The sequence below is a fragment of the Pyxicephalus adspersus genome, chromosome 4 (assembly GCF_032062135.1).
Source record: "Pyxicephalus adspersus chromosome 4, UCB_Pads_2.0, whole genome shotgun sequence".
NCBI lineage: Eukaryota > Metazoa > Chordata > Amphibia > Anura > Pyxicephalidae > Pyxicephalus > Pyxicephalus adspersus.
Window position 1 is genome coordinate 146122985 of NC_092861.1, and position 23861 is coordinate 146146845.

Sequence of the window (23861 nt, forward strand, 5' to 3'; positions counted from 1 at the left end):
TTTATGTTTTATAAAAAATTTTTTATTAAATTTATAAAATTTTGGACATATTTCGGTGTGTTATGCGGTAATTCGGTGAATTATAAGTAATTATTGAGTAATTCGGTGAATTATAGCCTACAATCTAAAATAAATTTTCATGCAAAGAAATTAACACATTTTGCATGGAAGTTTGGAAAGAATTATAACACCCGGCGTTCACGTACGCGTCCCTCGGCGATTCCTGATGATGTCCGTGCATGCGCCCGTCGATGGGGGTCGTAGCGGGAAATTCAAATATTTTGTATTGGATTCAATACAAAGTCCTGTATCCAATCCAATACAAAATAATACAAAATATATTTATGTGGTTTTGTCTATAGGTATGTGACGGACACTAGGGAGGTGATTTAGAAAAATATATTACTAAACAGTATACCGAATTATCGCATTTTCAGTATTTTTCATTTATTTATGTGTTCTTGTTTAAGCTGAATTTTGTGTCTTTTATTTAATTTTATTAAAAGTATTTTTTTTTTTACATGATTGTGTGTTTGAAACATTTTTTATATTCATGATATTTACTAGACCCTTGTTCCGACATATTTCTGTAAGTTACAGGTCTACAATTTAAAAAAAAAAATTTCATGAAAAACAGTGTAACGCTTTTGGTACAGAAATCTAGACCTCAGTGTAACACTCAGGTGGTTAATAATGTTCCTGTGAATAATGATTAGATTTTTCAATTTACCTTTTCGCAGACTCTTTCTTTTTGATTTCTAGTTATATTTTACCTAAAGCAGAAGTAAACTGAAAACAAAAAAATGACACTTACTGTTATTCCTGCAGATCCCTGGATAGTGCTGGTCCTTCCCTCGATCCGGTCCCACGCCGTCCTGGAATTCCTCTTCGTCCCAGCGCCGAGGAAGCACCAGGCGCCATCTTCTTCTCTTCCGTCTTCTTCTTGTCTTGGCACATCACCTGATCTCACACTACACAGGTGCGTTATACCTGTTATAAAGGGGAAGAAAAAAAAGAGCCAATCTTGAAGCGCATGCGTGAGATCGGCATCTCTTTGCCTTTGTAGAAAAATGTCCCCAAGATTAGGGGATGGGCAGAGGGAGCACCCTGAGCCTTCCGGGATGCCCGGTGATCAATACTGATATGGGAGGTGCTGCACCCTTATTTTAAAACAAGCGTGTTGCACCTAAAAAAATAAATATAAATTAACATTTTTGCTTTATACATACAAGTTGTCTACCCTTTTATGTAAAGTAAAAATGTTTAGTTTAAGTACACTTTTGTCAAGACTATTAATTAGGCTACCTACATACGTGCAATGGTTCTCGTCCGATAATCGTCTCAGGGCTGATATCGGATGAGAATCTGATGTGTGTACAATGCTCGTCCATCCTGGTGGAGGACGGATGAGGAATGATTGCAATGCAAGTGAAAGGGAGAGAGCACAGCTGGGTGCCGCTCCGTAGTTCTCCCCCTCCCCTCTCTATAGAGCAGAATGGCGCTGTATGTACAGAGCTCATTCATGCATCGTGCATTCTTTTCTCAGTGGAAAGGAATATTGTAATCATTGCACGTGTGTACCCAGCCTTAGTCTGAAGCCATCTGATTTGCCCCTGCAGGCAGTTTGCCATCTCAGTAAGTGTTATCAGTGAGGAGGATTTTGATCTTCAAAAGTTATTTATGGTTATGAATTTCTTTGTGTTTTATATTTATATCAATATAAATTGTGTACATACTATTTTAGATCCATGTTCTCTCTCTTTAAATAAAACGCCTGATGAAGCAGATTCTTTAACGCGAAACGCGTTGAGTGTTTGAGACATGTTTTGTTATTATTTATGTGCACAACAATACTATTTACATGTTATTGTGAAAATATTTTTCTTTTGATGAAAGCTTTATTTTACCAATGGTGTTATGTTTTAAGATGACATGAATTATATGATTACATGAATTGAACGTTGGTTGTTGATGCCATGTAACTTTAATAGGGATGTGGCATCTATTACTCACCCTCTGAAAATCATTTATAAATCCTTCTAATCCCCTAAATCCGACCGCATATCAGCCTCCTGCAGAGCCCAGAAAGAAGAAGCAGCACAAAGAGTCTGTTAGGGGTGTTGTAGCACAAGAAGAATGCTGATAGGAATAGAAAGCAAAGTGACAGAGACATTTGCTGCTCTTATCATTGTACATTGGGGTAAAAAAAAGTATAAATCCAAGTTTTTTGGAAGAAGCCCGAACAGTATTAGGGAACACTGCAATTAATGCAGAATGCACTTTTTGACCTCATACATTGACCTCAAAAGCAGGTTTAATATTTCTGTTTCCTAATGTATTGTGCCCCCATGTCCCCTATGACCTGCCCTTGTCTTTTTAGACAAGAAAGTTATTTTGGATAGGAACAGCCCCAAGTGATATGACAATAAGTCTTCTGCACCAAAAATGCCAACCTTCTGCTCCCAATGGATGGCAAGGTTGACCAAGACTTGTGGGTCTTCCACATTGGAGCTCAAACGCTGAAAGTGTTTAATCCTTTAATAGCAATGGAAAACTAATACAAGAAAACAACTTTGTTACTAAACATACATCTAAAAAACACAAATGATCTGCGTCGTAAATAATAAGGCAAAAAACTTAATGCCATGGCAGGCCAAGGGAGCAAATGTTAGAAAGCAAAAGTCTTCTTCCAGCTGCAATAATACAACTTCCACCAATTGCTGAATGTGAAAAACAACTGGCAAAGCCATTATATACACCAGGGAGTGATACCAATTTTAAATATGTGCAATTCTGTAAACATTTGTTGTTTGATCTAGTTCATATTGAAAACACACTGAAGCTCTTGAATTAAGGCCATTCTTCCCCATGAACAGTCCCTAGTTTTTCTGCAGTCTTAATGTTTGTCCACAGAATCCAGCAACAAGAGACTGCAGGCCTCAGAAACGCCATGGTCACATTGCCTTAGCAATTCAGAGAGAGAATCAAATGGTGTCTGAAGCAACAATAAAAATGATTGAAAACAGAAGCCAAAGCTTTACAAGCTGCAATGATAAATGGCGTAAAACATAAATATGAACTGTCTAAAAAAAAGAGTTTCTGTTTTGTATTTTCAACTGTCCACCATCACCATTTCTTACATCTCTTGCACCTTTAATGTTCAAGTTCCTCACCCAGTTTCTTCAGTCCAACAAAGTCATTTGTGGTGCCAAAGACCCTCCCTATTCTTATGGTCTATGCATGTCAGTGTATGGTGGGCAAAGTCCAAGTAGAGCCATCCATATACTGCCCTATACATTCACTCTCACAGCAGTCACTGGCTTCATGTGGGCAAGGGATCAGCTACGAGACTTCTTTTGATGTTCCCATGTTTCAACAAATGTTGGGAGACCTAGGAAGTGGTTGAGTTTGTAGTTGGTCAAATGAAAAAGTTCAGACTGGCTTACCCATCCAACTGTTTATTAACTCACAACAGATGATAATGGGAAAAAATTATAAACCAATGGATGACCATTCATGTCACCCTCCAGTTTATGATTTCCTTGGTTTGTTCATAAAACAAAGTTTGTATACTGTCATAAAAAATTCAAACTGTATAAGGTCAAATAAGGTAAATGTGTAGATGATGTCAATCTTTTTGTTCACCTTGTGTATTTGAGTTGTGTTTCTTTGCCTTTACTTTCATGTTGTTGTCCTCCAAGGACTCCATTCTTGGCTTTTTCTTGTGGTTTTTGGTCTTATCTTTGAAATCTTTCAATTTCCCCAATTTTTCTCTATTGTTGTTGAAGGTAACTTTTGGCCGTTTTGATTTTTTGCCTTTTGCCTTCAAACTTGGAGTGTTGGTCGAAGTTGGCTTCTTTGGCACCTTAGTCGACAAAGGGTTTTTGATGTTTGGAAGTTGGGTTGTAGGTGGATTCTTGGCGTTGGGGGCATCACCTTTAGTTGGCTTCTTTGGCACCATGGTCGTCAAAGGTTTTTTTAAATTTGTCTTATTAGGTACTTTTGGAAGTTGGGTTGTTTGTGGATTCTTGGCCATGGGGGCATCACTCTTCGTTGGCTTCTTTGGAAGTTTCATTGGTGGTGGCATTCTGGACTTCACCGTCATCGCTTTCTTTGTAGCCTGTGGAATATTCATATATATATTCGCCTTGCTTGGCCTTTTTGAAAGTTTGGTTGGTAATGTTTTTTTCAGTATATGTTTTGTTGGCTTCTTTGTGTTTCTGGTGGGTTTATTAACAGAAAGTTTAACCTTCTTCCTTTTATCTTTGGTTTTTGAGGTTTTATCCTTGGTAGCTTTGGTGGGCCTTATGGTTGTTTGAGCTATCAATGGGGTGGTAATGACAACGGAAACATTTGCCCTCTCTGTTGGGTTGAACTCAGTGATGGCAGGTACTGTGGGTACCTTTGTTGGCTCAGTGGGCACTACAAATGTTGTTGTTAATGGTTTCTTGGTAGTAGTCTGTTTGATGGGAGTTTTAGTTGGACGTGGAGGTCTGGGAGGCTTGGTAGGCTTTTTGGCTGGTTTCTGCTGTGTTTCCATTTCTTCACGAAGAATTTCAAGAACAGTCCCTGGAAGAGAATAAATGATTTAATCCATGGTCATAATATTAACCCTTTTATAGCCACTTGTCATTATTCTGTAGGTTCTGACACACTGTACCGTCTTTCTCCAAGTCCAACTTTTTTTTCTCCATTTTGGCACAAAAAGCATTTGTGGATGCAAAACTCACCTTCTATCCAGCCCACTACCCTGTAGCATGTGTTCTCTTTCACAAGATGTCCTCAATTCCACCAGAAGACTGAAGACATATTGTGAGTGCTGTTGTCATGGGTCTACTACCCCCCAGAAATGGGAGTCTACATGCAAGAGAAAGGATACCCCAACACACCTCCAAGGAAGTAATTAGGATGAAATGTGTCAAGGTACTCATTGGGCTACTGAACGCTTCCTATTTCAAATGATGATGTCTAGATTAGAATTACACTGTAATCAAGGATAAGACTGTTCCATATTTTTAAATAAAATCATTATACATTTTTTTTCCATTTGACATGTATAAAATTGTGATTGGTAATAATGTAAGTGATAAGTTGGTTATAATACATTGTACAAATAACAAAACTGAGTATTCATCTCTACTTACGTTCACGTGGAACAAATGGGATGACATTGCTTCTGGTCCTTACTGGAGTAGGATTATTTTTGCACTTCCCAGGGGGTGCTCTCCTGGAAACAAAGTAGATTTGTAAAGTCCAGCTGGAGCTCATAGTGCCCAATTCACAAAAAAATAAATAAATGGCTTAATAATTGACCAGGTTGATTTAATAAATTGGTTTGGAATTAGGTTATGTTGGAGGATCTGCAGTGTTCATTCAAGTGGGCCCCAGTGTGACTCTTGCTCAGGGCCCCAGTATATCTGAAACAGTGAACAGACGAGGGGCAAAATTAAAGCAGTAAGTGCAAACGTTTGCAATGTGCCCAGGGCCTGACAGATGTAACTTTCTCGTCCTGGGTACAGACCTGCAAGTGCCATATTGCATATCCAGCTTCGACTTTAATTAAAAACATGGACCCAGGAAGGAAGTATAATGGATACTGGAGTTAAAATATAATGGATCCTTCAAAGGAAGAAGACTTTGATTATGTCTGTAATGAGTAATGCCAATGGAGAACATGTGTACAATTCTCAACAAGAGGTAAAGATCTGAAAGGAGCAGTCGGACAGATAAAGACCAGCATGAGCTCATATCCCATTAAAGATGTGTTTGTACATTGCTTTAATATTGCCAAAACAGGTGAAATGTATTAGAACATGCCTTGTAATCAGTGGGTCATGTTGAGCAAAAACCATAGTCCTAATCAAGCAAAGAGGAACCTCTAAAGGGCCCCAACTAACAGAATTCTGTTTCCCCTTAGTAAATCTATCTATTTATCTATCTCTGGAAAAACCTGTGTCCAGTGGACATTGTGCCATGGTGCTGCATTCTTTGGTGGGCATGGTGGCAAGTGGACTCTCATAAAAGACAATGTTTGTCGGGTACCACCTTTGCATATCCAACCACAACTTCTTTGGTGGTTTTTAGCATTTGGTCATGTCTTAGAGCCAAAAAAAAAATGGGGTTAAGAAACTTACCAAGTGTGAACAAGCAGCATGTCATTTTATAATGCCCACCATGTGTCGTGCACTGGGGGTTTTGTTCTAAGGTCTCAGTGGAGATTTATCGCCCCTATAGACCACCAGCTCAATATATCCGATTACCACTGGCTTTCATGGACAGGTTTTCTTATCTATCTATAGACAATTTTGCATGCAATGGAAAGTGTGCTGTGGTGCTTCATTGTTTGGTGGGCATGGTGGCCAGTGGGTGTTCCTAAAGGACATTGTTTGTTGGTTCATATCCTTACATATTATCCGTCATCAGCTTTTTCGGTGGTTTTCAGCATTTGGTCATGTCTTGGAGCCACCACAAAGATGGGGGTTAAGAAACTTTCCAGATACAGGTGTGTACAAGGAGCATGTAGTTTTATAATGCCCACCATGTGCCATGAACTGTGGGTTTTTGTTCTGAGGTCTCAATGGAGTAGTATCACCAATAGTGGCCACCGGCCCAACATATTTTGCTACTACTGGCCTTGGGAGACAGATTTGCCTATTCCCCTATTTTTTTTATATCTACCTATATCTAGAAAACTTTGTGTACAACAGAAAGTAGGCCGTGGTGCTGCATTGTTTGGTGGGCATGGTGGGCAGTGGATGCACCTAAAAGACTTTGTTTGTTGGGTCGCTCCTTTACGCAATGTTCAGCAACAGCTTCTTTAGGGTTCTCATCATTTGGCAATGTAACATCCTAGCGTTGCAAAGAAAATGGAATTGAGAAACTTTCTTAGTACAGATTGGTGTGCATGTAGGTGCATGTAGGTATATAATTTGTCCATTATGTGTGGCATTGTGGGAGGTCTCAATGGAGATGCATCTCCTCTAAAAGCCACCAGAACAATCCAATCCTACTAATATTGGCCTTATGGGACAGTTTTTCTTATCTATATATCTATTTATCTATGGAAAACCAATGGAAAGTGTGCCATGATGCTGAAATGTTTGGCGGGCATGGTGGCAGACGGGTGTTCCTAAAGAATCACACATGATTAGTGGGTCGCACAGCTGATTAGTGGGTCAGAAATTTACCATGTAACATCCTAGTTTTGCAAAGAAAATGGAACAGGGAAACTTGCTTCCTCCATAACCAGGTCTTCATGTAGGTGCATGTAGTTATATAATGCTCACCATGTGTGACACTGTTGTTCTGATAGAAATCTCAATTAAGATGTATCTCCAATAAATGCCGCCAGCACAACATATCTTACTAATGCTGGCCTAGACGTAGTTCTCTCCATCTATCTATCTACTTTACCTATCTACTGGTAAGCATGCAAACTTTTTGGGTTTCTTTGTTAGCTGGGGTGTAACAACAGATCATGGAGTCCCTCTATCAATTGGTCGATGGGGTGCTCGCAGTGACCCCCTCTCTCACACACCTTGCATTGTTAGCTGTGACAACACTAACATTTATTTCATCATTTCATCATTGATTAACATAAAGGTTGCCTATAATAAAAACATATGGCAGGGAAGCCGTCAACAAAGTAATTACATTATAAGGACCAGAGGTTGGAGTGGAAATTTCAAGCAAAGGAGGGACAACTTTGCAGGAAAAATAAATTCAAACCAAAGTTTCTGTAAACCCCAAAAATAATAATGATAGCAATGAAAATGCCTTAAAATTGGCTAAGTATGTTCATTCAAAAATAGCTACCAGTATCACAATGTGACCCTCTCAGTCTGCTCTTCAAGGACTAAGGGGGGAGTCCAATCCCTTTCCTGTTATCTCAATTGTTAGGAAATATCGTTTTTGTCTAAGAATAAACATATGTTTTAATGTATATTAATGTATATTGCTTGCAAGTGTAGAACCAACCTAATATTAAACAATAATTTTTTTCTGGACAGCTCATACTTATTGGATATCCTCTATAGATACAAACCTTGATGGGTCTACAAAACGGTACAGGGTTCCATATGGAGACAATGAGGTTGGATCGGATGTTGAAAGAAAATATAGTTCCCCTATGAAGAATGAAAAAAAAAGTGTTTAATTGTTTACATCTACATTGAGTATTGGCTGCCATGAATAGGCCAACTGATCTGAGATCGATCCCGGGAGTTGGTAGCATGTTATTTTATAAATGTTTTGGAGGCAGGGGTTATTTAAAAGAAATTGCTGACCACAAATGAAATATCTCTCAGGAATGAGACATGTCCCAAAGTGTTAGAAGCTGTAGCAAGTCAAAAAGATTTCCTTCCCTGGAGAATATCTGGCATCATCTATAGCAACATTTCTCAACCTTTTTAGCATGGGGGAACCCTTGAACTAACTTTCAGGTCTTCAGGGAACCCCTCCTATAATTACTATATCCACAGCTCACAGTATATTAGGGTGGTGGTCAGTGGGAAGAATTCCTCTTACATTGCTGGTCAGTGGGATGAATGTCACCCTTACAGCCAAAAAGATCACTGGTGTCACTTATATTGACCTGAGAGGTGCAAACTGCTCATTGCTCAAGGAACCCCTAGCAACCCCTGGAGGAACCCTGACTGAGAAACATTGATGTAGACCCTCCATAACGTTCCCTAACTTTAACCTAGTTTTTCCACCCATTGTTATCTAATATAAAGTCTGTTCTGTCTGTGCTGCCCACAACCAAACTTGTTCTCCCCAGAAATGGAAGAAAACCCCGACTGAGTATTAAGACAATTGTCTACGTTTAGTGAGTTACCTGCTTCATCTTCTGCAAATGAGATGATATATTTGGTGTATTTGTTTATCAACTTCGGGAAAGCACAGACTGTATTGTCTCCCATACAGATATCCTGCCTCGTCCATGTATTCGTTTTCTCATCTTCGTGTAAAGCCATCAGCCGACTGTGTGAAAAGCAAAACAGTAACACCTTATAATAATTAAAATGTTATTCATCAATTATAATGTTGTTCCATTACAAGTGGAAGGCCCTGAGGATCTAGCGGAAGAGTAACAATTGTGAAGTGATGGGGACTGTAATAAGGATTTATTCACTGTCGTTCCCCGGACCTCACAGTGAATTTGGGTGTGTGATTTTTTTGATCCCCAGGGTATTGTTTGCCGGCCTGAAACCTTATCTTGCCTGTTGCATGTATTGAAGTTGACAAGATAAATTTTCAATAACCTGTTCTAGTATAGTCATAAAAATATAGCACAATAGAGTATAGGGCTACAGATTGGGGATAAAAGGCTAAATATAGAGGCTGGAATACATTTAAAGCACACACTCTAAAAAACTCTTTGCCATTTCTGTACCTTCCCTACTTTCCAAACTTTTGGAAACTGGCATCCTGCCGGGTGCTATAATAAAGGGTGGAATCTGGGTGCAGGCAGATCCTCTGATTGGCTGGTCAGACAGAGGCATCCAATCAGTAGTACTTCCTAAAATAGGTTCCACCCACAAGGATTTACCCCTCCATCTGGTAAATAGATGGAACCCAAAGCCACTGAAAGATAAGTGAGCAGGTAGGTAGAAGAGATTAGGTGTAGGTCCTAGTGTGTGTTGTAAACATAGGCCAAAAGAACATATGGTTTTATTGTCAGTGCCAAATAGGTTGATGTGCAAATGCACACAAATTATATACAAGAGGTTGGTGCAGGAAATTTTCACATTAAATTCTATCAAAACAATCAAAATAATTTTTAAAGTGAATCTGTGCTTTGTCTATACAGGGAGAATCAATACTTTTTCATTTTAAACTCTACCAGCTAGAACTGTTTATACTGAGCTTTGCTTCATTCTCCTGCCATGTTTCCTCCTAAGAGCAAAGAGGTATATTGCCATGTAAAATAAGTTATTCTGGTAAAAGCTTACAGAGGGACTAGGACCTCCCCCAATAGACAGCATGGGAGCTTAGTGATTGGCTGACGAGGAACCCAGTGCTTCCTCTTGGGTGGAGGAAAGATCACATCACATATAAGAATGTATAGTAGAGTCGGCCTTAAAGTCTTTGTATTTTCCACCGCCACTGTGTTTTGTAATCCAAGATTTCACATTTGACTCTTTATTATAAGATTAGTAAAAATGCAATATTTCCAAACCATATTGCCCCCATTCTTACCCATTCATGAAGTCTCCGAAGATGTAAAGGCCATTTAAATTTGGAGAATCGCAGCCCCTATAGACATATCCACCAGTCACTGACTTGCCAACACTGTGACCGTAAAAAAAAATTGGTGGAATATCATCTATAAAAAAAAGATCAAATAAAAAAGTTATAATCACATGAAAAAGTAAAAAAAATTGCAAAGGAAATATACAAAGCATCCGCTTTATAATTTAGCAATAGAGTTTAAAGCTGTTCTCTAGACAAACATATAAATAAATACATGGAGAAAATGTAAATATGGAAGTTAGGTTACTTGGATTCTTCCTAAATTAACCATAGACTGTATTAAAGACAAATGACTATTGTGGGGACATTACATTTGTCCGCTCCTTTGAGGGACAGCTTGTGATATGTTTATGGGCCAGCGCCATATAAATACTGTGTAATAATAATAATAATAATAATGTCACCATTGGAACATCCAAGATGTAAGAATCTGGGATTCAACCTCAACAGAAAACTTACCAGATACCACCCATAACTAAAATGTCACTTTTGCTCGGTTTGACCCTTTACAGTGGTAATGCCATATTCTATTTGCCATATAAAGAACACATTAAAGAAGAAATATGAATTACCTGTCTATAAGATCGATAGGACGATAATAAAAGGGCACTCACGTAAGGAGGAGTTGAGGCACAGCATGATATCAAAACATTCTGGGCCCTCCTTGGCCCTCCATCCATAATTTCCACCTTTGACGATGATGTCAATTTCTTCATATCTGCTTTGGCCAACATCCCCGCAAAATATCCTCCCTCTTCCTTTCCCTGTCACCCGATCGCCTCGATCCACGGAGCACCTCCACATGTTACGACACCCATAGGCATAGACTTCCGGAGCTGCACTACGTTCAGACACAAATGGATTGTCCTTTGGAATTCTGTACGGTTTTCCAGGAGCATGTTCTCCATCTACATCTATCTGGAGAACTTTACCTAGTAGAGCACTCCTACAAAGTCAAAAATGGGAGAAATATCAATGATAATTGTGTATTATCTCATTCAATATTATGTTTTTGAGTGTACAGTGGACTTTACAGAGACGCCTGTTATTTAAATATATGGAGCATAACAAAACTGAGGATAAAAGCTGAACCTGGAGGTTAAAATAAGCAAAAGCTTCTAAGTGTGTTAAATAAAGTGGGATATTGTATGAGATAGACCAGGGGTCCTCAAACTTTTTAAACAGGGGGCCGGTTCACGGTCCCTCAGACTGTGGGGGGGCCGTACTATAGTTTGAAAAAAAACAGGAGAAGATTCTTATGCATACTGCACAAAACGTATTTATTGTATAAAAAACATGAAAGAACAATACTATATGCACAGCACACTTGCCGATCATTAAAAAAAAAAAGTGGCGTTTACTTTTTCTTTAAAATTGCTTGAGATTTTTCCTTTGCATGGAAAATGCACAGTTAAATTTGAATTTTCACTGTGTGTATTGAAAATGCAAATTTATCTTGCATTTTCCATGCAAATGAATAATCTCAAGCAATTCATTAATTTGCTTCTTTTTATACACCCTACCCTACACCCAACACTACCCCACACTTTTTATTAATTAAAAAAGGGGTGCTAAAAAAACTTTGTCAGTGTCTGCTACCTGTCACTCACTGCTGCCTTCATACATCGGCTGGATCACACTGCAGCACATGTGTACATGATCAATGTGCATAGTATGTTTATACTATTTACAAATGTACATTGATCATGTACATTTGTACTGCAGTGAGAACCAGCCAGTGGATGAAGGCAGCAGTGAGTCTCTGCTCATACCTTCTCTGCCTGATGGCTTCCGCCCGACAGCTCCAGAGTTACCCCGGCAACAGTGGTGTCACGTGACCGGGTTCCCTGGAGTGCAGATCACAGGCAGCCAGAGCTCAGGCAGGAGAAGCAGCCTCGGCGGCCGGCGGGCTGGATGGACAACCTCAGCGGGCCGTATTCATCCCGCGGGCCGTAGTTTGAGGACCCCTGAGATAGACTGTGGAGAAGGCTCATGGTATTTTGTTCAGATTAGTTTTCCTCCCTGTTATTTCATGGAAAGTCCTGGAGTATCTTTCCATGACCTGATCCCATTCCCAACCCAATGGTCTGATAGGACACAGATCACCAACCTCAGGATACGAGAATCATGCTATAAGAGAAAACAGAGTTTCAAGTACATTTTCTTGGGATGTGGCCAATCTTTCTTTGTTTCCAGTCTATCAGGTAATGGACAAACTTGGCCGCATCTGAGCAACCTCAGTTTGTTGATTTAGATTCCATTGTTCTCAATGAGACATCTTCACACATCTAGCCTGCCTAAGGCGCTCCTGTTCTTTGCCCTTTCTTCTTTAATGGCAAAGCATTGGGTTACTTTTAAAAGCAACCCAAACAGTGTTTTTTTACTTTTAAGGCGTTTAACCACTGAGTTTAGCCACTGAGAGAAAAAAGAGACAGCCATGTGTTAACTCCAATATCTGAGCTGAGTATTATCTTATTGACATGGGTGTATAAGAAGCTAATCACCAAGCAAGTCATTGTTATTTTGGCATTGAAACCCAGATCCACCTAACTCCATAAGTCAAGAGAACTTCATGTCAGCTCCCCATGATTCAGCAAGACTAGATCCAATTACTTAATATAAGACAAGGTCACTCCAAAAGACACAGAAAAGCCCTTCTCGTGGTTTACTTGTCTTATAACATTCTACGTATTGTTCTCTGGCTTACCTGTTCTGTCCATTTCCAAACTCTCCATGTGGATCACCCAGTTCTCCTCCATCTCCGGTGAATATATACAGATATCCATCTGTGCCGAACAGCAGTTGACCCCCATTGTGGCTTCTGGACGGTTGCACAACCTCCAAAATATACCTATGCAGGAGATAACATAGACATTATATATCATTGTTTAAAGACTGGAACTATAGACTTCCATTGCCTACCTCCTATTACTTTGATGGTTTCAGTGCTATCTCTATCTGTCTCCAGCCTATAACAAGTATTCATAAAAACAAACAAAACTCCTGGTTGCCCATTGTATTCCTTGTTTGAGGTCAGTGCAACTAAATAGGCAAACAAACAAGGCAGCAAGCTTTTTCAGATGAGGTCACCAAAAGAAGCCTCCATATTCCCTCTTTTTTTCTCAGTTTACCATTTTTGCATGGGAATTCTATAAAATTGTAAAAAGATATCTATTCTGCTTTTGGGAAGTATTTAAGTCCCACTATATTCTGGTGCATTTTAAAATGAATATTTGTTGCCATGAGTATGGCGCATGCGTATCCTTTCACACATTTGCAGAAATCAAATTGTTACTGCATCATTTTGCATTTGATTAAGATAAAACCAAAAATGAATTAAATCCTAACCCAGCCAAAAAATTTTTTTAGAACTGTTAGAATTTTAGGAAGGATCACAAGAAGGAACCTGTGTCAGGTTTGTATTGCTGTCTATCCAGGATTACCATGAGTATATGAGCATGCATGACAGGTTAACAAATTAGGTGGTGAACCTTTATAATGCCTGAACAAAGGTGCCAAGGGGAGTAATATGTTAGTAATGTTTTACTTCAAGGTGGCTGTGTTTTTAAATCTGTGATCCCTACTGGCCACTGCACTAGGTTCCTAGTATTAAACTATTGTGAGATAAAGTACTGATGAATGTGGACCTCTCTGCTTATTAATAGTACACAGTATTTATATAGCACCAACATATTACGCAGCACTGTACAAAGTCCATAGTCTTGTCACTAGCTGTCCCCTCAAAGAAGCTCACAATCTAGACTCCCACCATAATCATATGTCATTATTACAGTCTAAGGTCAATTTTGGGGGGAAGCCAAATAGCCTAGCATGTTTTTTAGGAGGAAATCCACAAAAACACAGGGAGAACATGCAAACTCCACACAGATAATGACCTGGTTAAGATTCGAACCTGAGACCTAGCGCTGCAAAGTTCAGAGTGCTAACCACTGAGCCACCATGCTGCCCAACATACAATCCCAGTGCTGGGCAGATGATTGCACACTCATCAGCTAGAAACTAGCAATCCATTTACCAGGCTGATGTATAATGGCTACAGGAATATGTGATAAATGTTTGACCCCAAAATACAAAATGAAAAATAAACAATGAAACCTTTAGCACATGTATTAGCAGAAGGTCGGTGCTGGACAGCTCCTAAAATAACAATGCTTTTGGCGTAGGTTTATAGGAAACTACTTCTCAAAGAAATATTAGGAACTGATATTCCTGATCCCCTTTTACATATGAATCCCTAGTATACAGATCAGTAAAATGAGTATAATGTCTATAAGTAATTGGAGTATTGTACATAAGTGTACATTTCATTCAGGTCCAGATATTGGAGGCAGCATGGAGTGTGCTTAATATTCGGGACTGCTTTTTAACAATACAGACCACCAAACATGTAAATGGAGAGCTAGGGAAGTATGAAAAGTCATAAGACTTCTCTCCCAACCCATCACAACCTACATTTCTTTTTATTAATTGGCCATAAATGTCTATAGGCATTCAAGAGATTGCAACAAAAATTGTCACAGTTTGAATATTTAATGTGTGGTACCGAGCTGTTATATTGCCTTTGCCTTTAATACTTTGAGCCATTGGGCCTGATTTATTAAAGCTCTCCAAGGCTGGAGAGAATTCACTTTCATCAGTAAAGCCAAGTGATTCAGCAAACCTGGAATGGATTTATTAAAAGTTATTTGCTATTTGTTAATAGGCCCAATGACTCAAAGTATTAAAGGCAAAACAGATGGTAATAAAAGGATGAATAGTACATGAAAGGACTTTTCTATTGAAAAACAGATGATGGGAAATATCTAGAGTGTGAAAGTTTCTCCTGAGCAAATCTGGGCTAATTGGGTGGGCTTGAAAATTAAATTTTTTGGAAATGTTAAAAAGTAATTCTGGGTTGGAAATATATGTGCAAGTTACAAAACTAGCAAAATATTTTTGAATACACCTCTTACTTTTCCCTTCTATGTTACATTCATATTATTGCATTTACCTTTCTGTTCTCCGATCCGCTTTATTGATGTCATAATGTGAAACCCGGAACTCGCTGATTCGGATTTTCTCCACATACTCATCATCCAAGATAGAATAGTAAACATAGAATTTGCCATTGTAACGAAATTTAGGGTGGAAAGCCATGCCAAGAAAACCCCTTTCATCCCCATGCCATGGGGTGGACACCACACTGTCCTGTAAATATAGAAAGGGCTCCTCTAACCGTCCGCCATCTGGTAGGTAAACCCAGACTATTCCAACCTGCTCCGCTATGAACATCCTGTGAGTTCCATCATTAGCATGGATCATAAGCACAGGGTTCCTCAAGCCATTGGCCACCTCCACCAAACACATCTTGAGACATCCTTCCTGGTCCTCCACCACGGCACCCAGATTATTGTTGAGGTCCATGTTTTGGATCACATCGGGGAAACAATAATCTGGATCGGGCAGTTCCATGAGATTGCAAAACAAGTCCATGTCCTTTGCTGACTCCCTTATGGTGGTATCATTGGTGAGAAGGAAGATGGTGCTATGGCAGTTATAAAAGAAATCGGAGCAATAATCGAAGCACAGGCCGGGAAGGGTCCTCAGTGGGGTCCGTGGGTCTTCAGCATCATACAAATGGGCAGCATATGGAGAACACTCCTGTAAGCAAAATAAAAATCAATTTTGAAGCAAGAGAACATAAGCATATGGCTTAGCGACACGTATATAAATGCTACATTTAGTTTTCCAACTGCCTGAATATATTTGTTAAAAACATGGCAATCTTGACAGTCTATGTTCCTTTATCTACAGAGTGACGACATTAACTGTCTGCTTTATTCTGAGGTATGGAAAGAACATGGGCCATCGCTTCTCCAATGGAGAACGCCAATCCAATGGTATCAGGACGATGGTATTCCTGCTTTGCATCTGATGAAAAGTATGTGGGTGGCCTTTTAGGTTTCTTCTCCCAATCCTGCCAGAGTTAAGACATTGGTGGGCCATGTAATAATATCAAAGGGCAAACAAAAGGATTTCAGTTCTCCCTGAGAACACTCAAATATGCCTTACAATAAACACACTGCAGACTATGTTTCATGAATGAGATGGGTCATGGTGTGCATACCTAAGGTGTAATGGAGAGTTGTAAGGAGCAGACAGCCATGCAAGAAAATTGAAAGAACACTGTTGACTTTTCTTTGTAGCCAAGTGGCCAGTTCTGCAACTGAATGACCCCAAAAGGCTGGAGTTCAGCTTGGGGGTGACTTAACCTCCCTAGCGGTACATTTCTTTCCAGTTTTATATTTTAAATTCCGGTTTTGTATAAAAGCAGTACATTGTTTTGAAAATTTCAGCATATTATAATAGTATGAGTATAATAAAGTTTTTTAAAAAGTAAATTAAAAAATATATTTTTTTTTTTTAAATTAAAAAAAAATACATATTATACTCATACTAACATATGTACTGTAAAATAAATGTTCTTGAAAACAATGTACTGCTTTTACACATAGAAATCCAATGTATTGCATTCAATACAGTTATTTTGTATTGAATGCAATACAAATGGATTTTGAATTTCCCGCCCGCAACGTACACACGCACCAACGTCACCGGGAACTCCCCGGTGGCTCATCGTGTGCAGAAGCCGGCCGGAGGAAGAAGGAAGAGGACAAAGAAGGCGATGGACTATGGGGGGGTGCCGGCAGATCAGGTACGCACTGTATTTACTATCTTTCCCATAGGTTTACCTACACATGACTCGGGGTTACTGCTTTCTCAACCTTTTTCTCGTGGTTACCGCCAGGAATGTTAAAACAAATTCCATCTTGCTCATTGGTATTAATAATTGTCATAATATGCAGCGCTTAAGTCCATAGTATTATCACTAACTGAGGGGCTCACAATCTGAAGTCCCTACCATAGTTATGTCATTTTTACAGACCAAGGTAGCTTATTGAGCGGAAACCATTAAACACGTTTTTGGGATGTGGGAGAAAACTGGAGTGTCCAGAGGAAACCCACGCAGACACACTCCATGCAGATAGTGTTCTGAATGGGATTTGAAACTAGGAAGTAGTACTGCAAAGGCCAGAGTGCTAATCTCTGAGTCACGTTGCTGCAATTATTCATAACTGAGAGTACTGACACACAGGACTGGTAATATATATAATATTGTAGACTGTAGACAGTTGCACCGAGGAGGACCTTCTTGCCCTTTTGATGCTCTTTATGTCCTGGGACTGAAAGGATTTATTACGCTGTACAATTTGTACATATGTATAGGGTATGTTTTTGTGGTTGCCACCGCAAGATGAAGAATTCCTATAGTTTCTGATGTCTTAATATTACAGCGCTTATTTATATCCAACATGAGTAAGTTGGACAGCTTAAGTGGGTCATGGCCAGGAAGTTTTTGGATCCAGAAAAGTTTGTACATAATTCTGCCTACACAACAATTACCCCATGTGAAGATGAAGAAATGTATGTTTTCCATTAACCCATCTTATCCGGAATACTACACACACACATAGGCATGCAGTGATTGTAAACATTTATTTATTTCATCTGGCAATTTTCTAAAATGTTTCTCATAGTAAACCACTCATTCCTGTGTCTGTTTTGGATGTTTTATTGCATCATGCAACTTCTCTGTTGGCCTTTGGCTAAATTCTGCTCCATCCCATCAACTCTTTCCAGATTCATCAATTATAAAAACTCAGCCTTGTTGGATTTTTAGGAAGCTAAATATTATGCAAATATTTGGAATTCGGGCCATATACAAAGGTCCAAGGTGCTCTAATGGGAAAAATGTAAGGGTTGGGATATTTGAAGAACAACTAAAGAAAGTAATGTTGTATTCTGGTACCAATACATGCATCATACTAATCATGATCACATTTTCCCCACATTTCTATACAGATCAAGTATAATTGACAGGGTTGGAAAAATCAATATAACAAAGTTTGGGTGTTTTACAACAATCATTATATGCATATGGTTTAAATCTGGAATCCAAAACTATGCAATAATTGCTTAAAGCTTATCTCCATGCAAATTTGTACATCAGTGTTCTCCATGCAGGGGGGCTGGGTCTTTTATCAGTTGTACATGTCACTGTAAGCATGGCATGGACAATTCTGGTTGGCTGTCCATTGGTGGGGTCCTCTCCAGATCCAGAATAGGTCTTATCACAAGGTGGGCGCTGGGGGCTGCCAGTGCAAACACATCAATGGATATGGATTGGAGGTCCCCTGCGCCCACAGATTCCATTGGGAAGGGACCTGGTTGGTTGAATAAGGTGATTTTATCTTTTTAGGTACAAAAAGAGACAACGAAAGATATGTTGACTGGTAATTAATCACACGTTTCTGTTTCCAAGACCAATATTTATTCTCTGTTAATGGGAGGGAGAGGCTACATCATCACACTCATAGGGCCTGAATTGTAAAGCTCTCCAAGGCTGGAGAGAATACACTTTCATCAGTAAAGCTGGGTGATCCAGCAAACCTGGAATGGGTCTTCTCCATTGTGGTTGTAATTCACTTTCCAAAGATTACCCAATCATATGCAAGAAACTTAAAAACATGTTGCTAAGAATACCCAATCATGTGCAAGGTAATACTTTTGCTGGTGTGTTATTTCATTTGTAATGCAAATGGAACACATAACAATTTTTATAGCAGGGTCAATATGGACAATAAAAGTGAATGTTATCACTGATAACTCATCAAAGCACTCTGGCCGTAGTAAAGTTGTATAACTTTCACATGGAATTTATGTTCTTGCTGCCAATATTGTTTATTTAGGACATATGTGGTGTGGATTAGCAGAAATTACAAACTTCAAGTAATCAGGACCATGCATTTTATAGGCAATGTTGGAAAAATGGACAAACTAAATATATCTTGGCTAAGTGCAGTAAGCTGTGTGATCCCTGTATTTCCTGCCAAATGTCATGTTTAAAGTGCTTCAAACATTTAAGACATTTCGCATTGACCTCAATGTAGTATTTTAGTTGGAACGTCAGAAATTGTGTTTACCCCACTTTTGCTGCATTGCTTAGCATTGCGTTTCTTCAGATTTGGCATGTCCTATGGAGCGGTGACTGCAGCTCCCCTATGGTGTTTACTATTGAAACACGTGTTTGTGCAGCGTTGCTTTTGAATGCATTTGACAAGAACGCCTGTCTTTATGAGTCCTCAGTAACACAATGAGTTTGATCAGCTTTAGGAGAATTAGCAGGAATTTTCTTTCTCTCTGGATTGGTGCTAGTTGGGGTCAGAAGAGAAGAATATAATAAAAGCAAGGAAGGACTGTGACGATAGCCAAATCTACCAATAAAAAAAAGGTCAATACACCCTACACCAACCTTTCTTGACCTTTTTTTAAACATGGGGAACCCTTCAGGAACCCTTCAGGAACCAGAGAACCCCTTCTATAATTACTATAGCCACAGTTACAGTGTGCTGATCAGTGGGAAGAATTCCTCCTACATTGCTGGCCATTGGGAAGGATGTCACCCTTCCAGCCAAAAAGATCATTGGGGTCACTTATACTGGCCTGAGAGGTCCAAAATGCTGATTGTTCGAGGGAATCCCTATTAACCTCTGGAGGAAGCCTAGTTTATAAACACTGGTCTAGACTATGTAGTATTACTTATTCCATTCATGAAGTCTTTTTGCTGGACTCTCACCATCTATTTGTTGCGTTCATGTTTCTATTCAACTGTTGTGCCCATTATGAGGAGTTCCCAACATCCCGGTGCTGAGTGGTGGTCTTCACACCTGTTGTATCTCTTATAGAGGGCTCCCGCCATCTCTGCACTGTGTTCCTAGGTTTGTGTACCTGTTGTACCTATTATGGGGGGTCTCACTATTCCTAATCTGTGTTCACAGAACTGTACACCTGTAGAGTCAGAAATAGATGGATACAGTGTGCCTGTGGATATTGGACAGTAATATACCATGCCTTCATCATGTGCTTTCCATGCAGATTCCATGCTTGCACACTACATTGGCATTTCCTTGTACAGAGGAATAATATCCAATATATCAGGAAAACTGGATATTCTGCATTTATAGTGCTGAACACTAGACATGTGTCCAACATAGACATTTGTATTACTTCACACAATCACATTCAAAACTCAAACACTGCCAGCCAAATCACATTACTGCTATAGGAAACACATCAATAGGAAAACACAAAGAATGTGCCACATGTGTGTGACTACAGCAAAGATTCATCCCACTTCAGCTGCATTCAATTCTCCCATCTCATCAGACTAAGAGCTGTGCCATGGCAGAGGGACAGGCAAACATTTGTGATTGGAGATGCCCCAAATCATTCTGGAGATGAATGGAGAACAATGCAATGCTAATATCTAGGAGATATCATGGAAGGAAATTTGCAACAATTTGGAACAAGATAGAACAACCCCAAACTGGATATTCATGTTGCTTAGCATAGGTATTTTTATCCCTTCATCTTCTATCTACTTGTATATCTCTGTGAGTTAACTGTGTATCTATGCAGTATCTATAATCTATCTATCTATCTATCCCTCTATCTATCTATCTATCTATCTATCTATCTATCTATCTATCTATCTAGCTATAATCTATCTATCCCTCTATCTATCATTTTCTCTATTTACCTTCTATGCATCTGCTTTTTGTGCTATCTATCCATTCATTATCTGCTATCTGACTATGTCGCTAGATCTCAAACTGCATTATATGAACATTATTTTACTATCTACCTATCTGCTATCTATCTAAGTTTAAATCTCTATGTGTCTCTATTTTCTATCTATCTATCTATCTATCTATCTATCTATCTATCTATCTATCTATCTATCTATCTATCTGTCTGTTAGCCTATACATTAGCCTTCCTTCTTTTCTATTCTTCTTCACTATTTATGTGTATCTATGCCTTATTTATCCATATATCTGCTATCTATCTCATTATCTATATCTTTTTACTGCCTATCTATCAATCCAATTTCCAGCTATCTATATCTGTTCATTATTTTACTATCCAACTGTCTGCTATCTATCTTTCTTTCTTTTCTATATCTATCTATCTATCTATCTATCTGTCTCTATATCTTTCCGCCCATGCATTATCCTTCTTCTCTCTTTCTTTCTCTTCTCTTAACTTACTTTCTTTTCTGTCTACTACTTTCTATCTCTATATTGTTTATACCATGCATCTCTTTATTAACCTATCCATGGATATGTGTCCAATATTTATCTATAATCTACCTTTCCATATCTTTATCTTCTATTTATCTCTCTATGTACTATTTATCAGCTATCTACCTTATCTATTTATAAATCTGTCAACTCTTTTCTTTCTTTCTTTCTTTCTTTCTTTCTTTCTTTCTTTCTTTCTTTCTTTCTTTCTTTCTTTCTTTTCTTTCTTTTTCTTCTTTTTCTTTCTCTATCTGCTATTTATTTCCATACTTGTCTATTTGACAGAATGACATCCAACCTCTACTCAGTTCAATATCTTCCTAACCCAGAATTGATATTTCAGGTATGGGGAGACATTGGTGGCCAGCGTTTCCCACTGGTTTCACATCTCTCCATTAGATTTGTGCGAGATATCCCCATTCCTGCTATGTTGTCATCACAGGCTACATTTGTCATTTGTATGCACAAAACTGATAACACAAGCTCAGGGATCTGCAGAGTTAATTGTTGCCCCCATTCTTCCACATTCATCCAGAAATGCCCTGGGTCAATTACCCTTTCAGAACAACAGAACCTACCTGGCATAGAATGTTCTTGACATAGTCACCACAAAGTTCCTGTTCCTTATAGTCATAGTTGTCCATGACTGACCAGTATGTCTCTGCTATGATATTGTCCTTATCCTGGTCACAGCATCCAAACTCTTCATAGATGGAACAAAACTCTAAGTGTACAGGGGGTTTGAATGGAGGTCCTGAATCCAGGCACTGTGGGTGACTGAAGACACCTGTATGGAGGAGGATAGTAAAGGCTGATAGTAGGAAGAAACCTTTGGAGAATTTCCCATGTTTCCAGTGTAGGTACAAAAGCAAGACGCATCCAAGAGCATCCACGCATGAAGTCATCTTCACTAAGGTCTACAACTCATGCCCTGTGGCCACCACATATAAACATGTCTTTGCTCTGCATTATTCCAGCCCTAGCAACCTCCCACCATTCCTGAAACCATCACCACTATGTCTATACCTTCCCTGGTCTTCACTTCTCTTGCTCCTCCCAATTCTTCACAAATCCTCCCACAAACTTCAACAAATCCAATTAATTTTCTTCCATCTGGTGGTCACTTTGTCTAACTTCATTCCTTAATCTTCCAGGACCATCCAAAGGATTTTCCCGTGTCCACAGTTTTAAGCGTTTTTTTTTTAAGATCATTTGCAATAACTTGAAACACCAGAAATACCCTATGTGAATCTTTATTTTACATTTTCTTGGAAAGGTACAGAGTTAGAATTTCACAGCTGGCAAGAACATTCTTCTTAATACTTTTCATGTTTTATGTGCCTGTGGCTTTTCAGTCCTTCCAAACTGCACGGTGGTAGTGCTTCAAAATGTTTAAAATTCATTTGTTTAGGAAAAAGTTTTATCCATAAACTGGACCTGTAGATTTTTTAGATTTTTTTTAGATTTTTCTTTTTTTTGGATAAACTTCTCTGTCCAAAGCAGTTTCAATTGTTTTCTTTTACCATGTGTGGTTTTAGAAAGATACATGTTAAAAATGTGTTTAGCTATTATCAAAACTCTGAAATTATAACCAGGAGTCTTTTTATTGGTCAACAATGGGAAATCTGGACACTTCTAGGGACTGAGTAACTCTCCTTGTGTTTTTAGTGGTTGGAATATAAATACTTTTTTTCTGTTTTATATTATCAAATCAACTACCAAGTAAACTGTGCTCTGTTAGTATTTAAGCAGTACCTTGAAAATTGTACTTTTGTCCTAATTTTCCTCCTATAGGATAGCAGTGCCCTGAGTGACGTAATTGAACTGCTGCCTCTGACTGCTGGTCTCACCAAATTAAAGTGGAACTAAACTTAAAAAAACTTACCTTTGCTTCTGCTGATCTCGGCCGCCATCTCCTTTCTTCTTCTTCTTCTTCTTCGGCTTCTGCCTATGTCACCCAATCTCGCACTGCGATCAGGTGACAAGGCCTGGTGTAAATGGGAAAAAAAGAGTGCAGATCTCACTGCGCATGCATGAGATCGGCATTTTGCCCCCATTAAAGAAAATGCTGCTTCTATGCATGCACAGAACGAGCAGCCAGAAGCCTCCTGGGATGCATGACATATGTATGTCAGAAGTCTCTGCATTCCCATTTTTTCTTTATTGCCACGGCAATAAGGAGAGAAAGAGAGGGGCTTTACCTTTTTTTTTGTAAAATTTAAACTTTACCTTAAACCTACTTTACCCTAAACTTTTATCTGTCTATCCTTTATGTAAAGTAAAATTAATATGCAGTGCAATAATCTCCTTGCATCTGCTTCATCCATTTTGTGGATCTGTATTTCCTACACCTCATCAATTTTAATATGAGGAAATAAAGTCTTGCTTGCATATGTGAGAGGCA

The 23861-nt window shown here is 38.9% G+C and overlaps 1 protein-coding gene across 1 annotated transcript; it reads right to left on the minus strand.

The window, feature by feature from the left end:
• Positions 1-3167: 3167 nt before the first annotated feature.
• Positions 3168-22491, minus strand: HHIPL2 (HHIP like 2). The gene is made up of 9 exons (XM_072410471.1): positions 22036-22491; positions 15266-15915; positions 12962-13105; positions 10869-11200; positions 10201-10327; positions 8837-8982; positions 8045-8126; positions 5145-5227; positions 3168-4569 (listed from the first exon to the last, which is right to left on the minus strand). The coding sequence occupies exons 1-9, from the start codon at positions 22360-22362 to the stop codon at positions 3629-3631; spliced, it is 2832 nt and encodes a 943-aa protein (XP_072266572.1). The 5' UTR covers positions 22363-22491; the 3' UTR covers positions 3168-3628.
• Positions 22492-23861: the final 1370 nt, after the last annotated feature.

What these genes read in the sequence shown, in the direction of transcription:
- HHIPL2 (XM_072410471.1), bottom strand. Translation starts at nt 22,362, where the DNA reads ATGACTTCATGCGTGGATGCTCTTGGATGCGTCTTGCTTTTGTACCTA. An exon ending in GCGGATCGGAGAACAGAAAG is followed by an intron (nt 13,106 to 15,265) that starts GTAAATGCAATA and finishes TCTCCTGCATAG; the next exon opens with GTATATTTTGGAGGTTGTGC. An exon ending in TTCGGAGACTTCATGAATGG is followed by an intron (nt 8,983 to 10,200) that starts GTAAGAATGGGG and finishes CTTTTCACACAG; the next exon opens with TCGGCTGATGGCTTTACACG.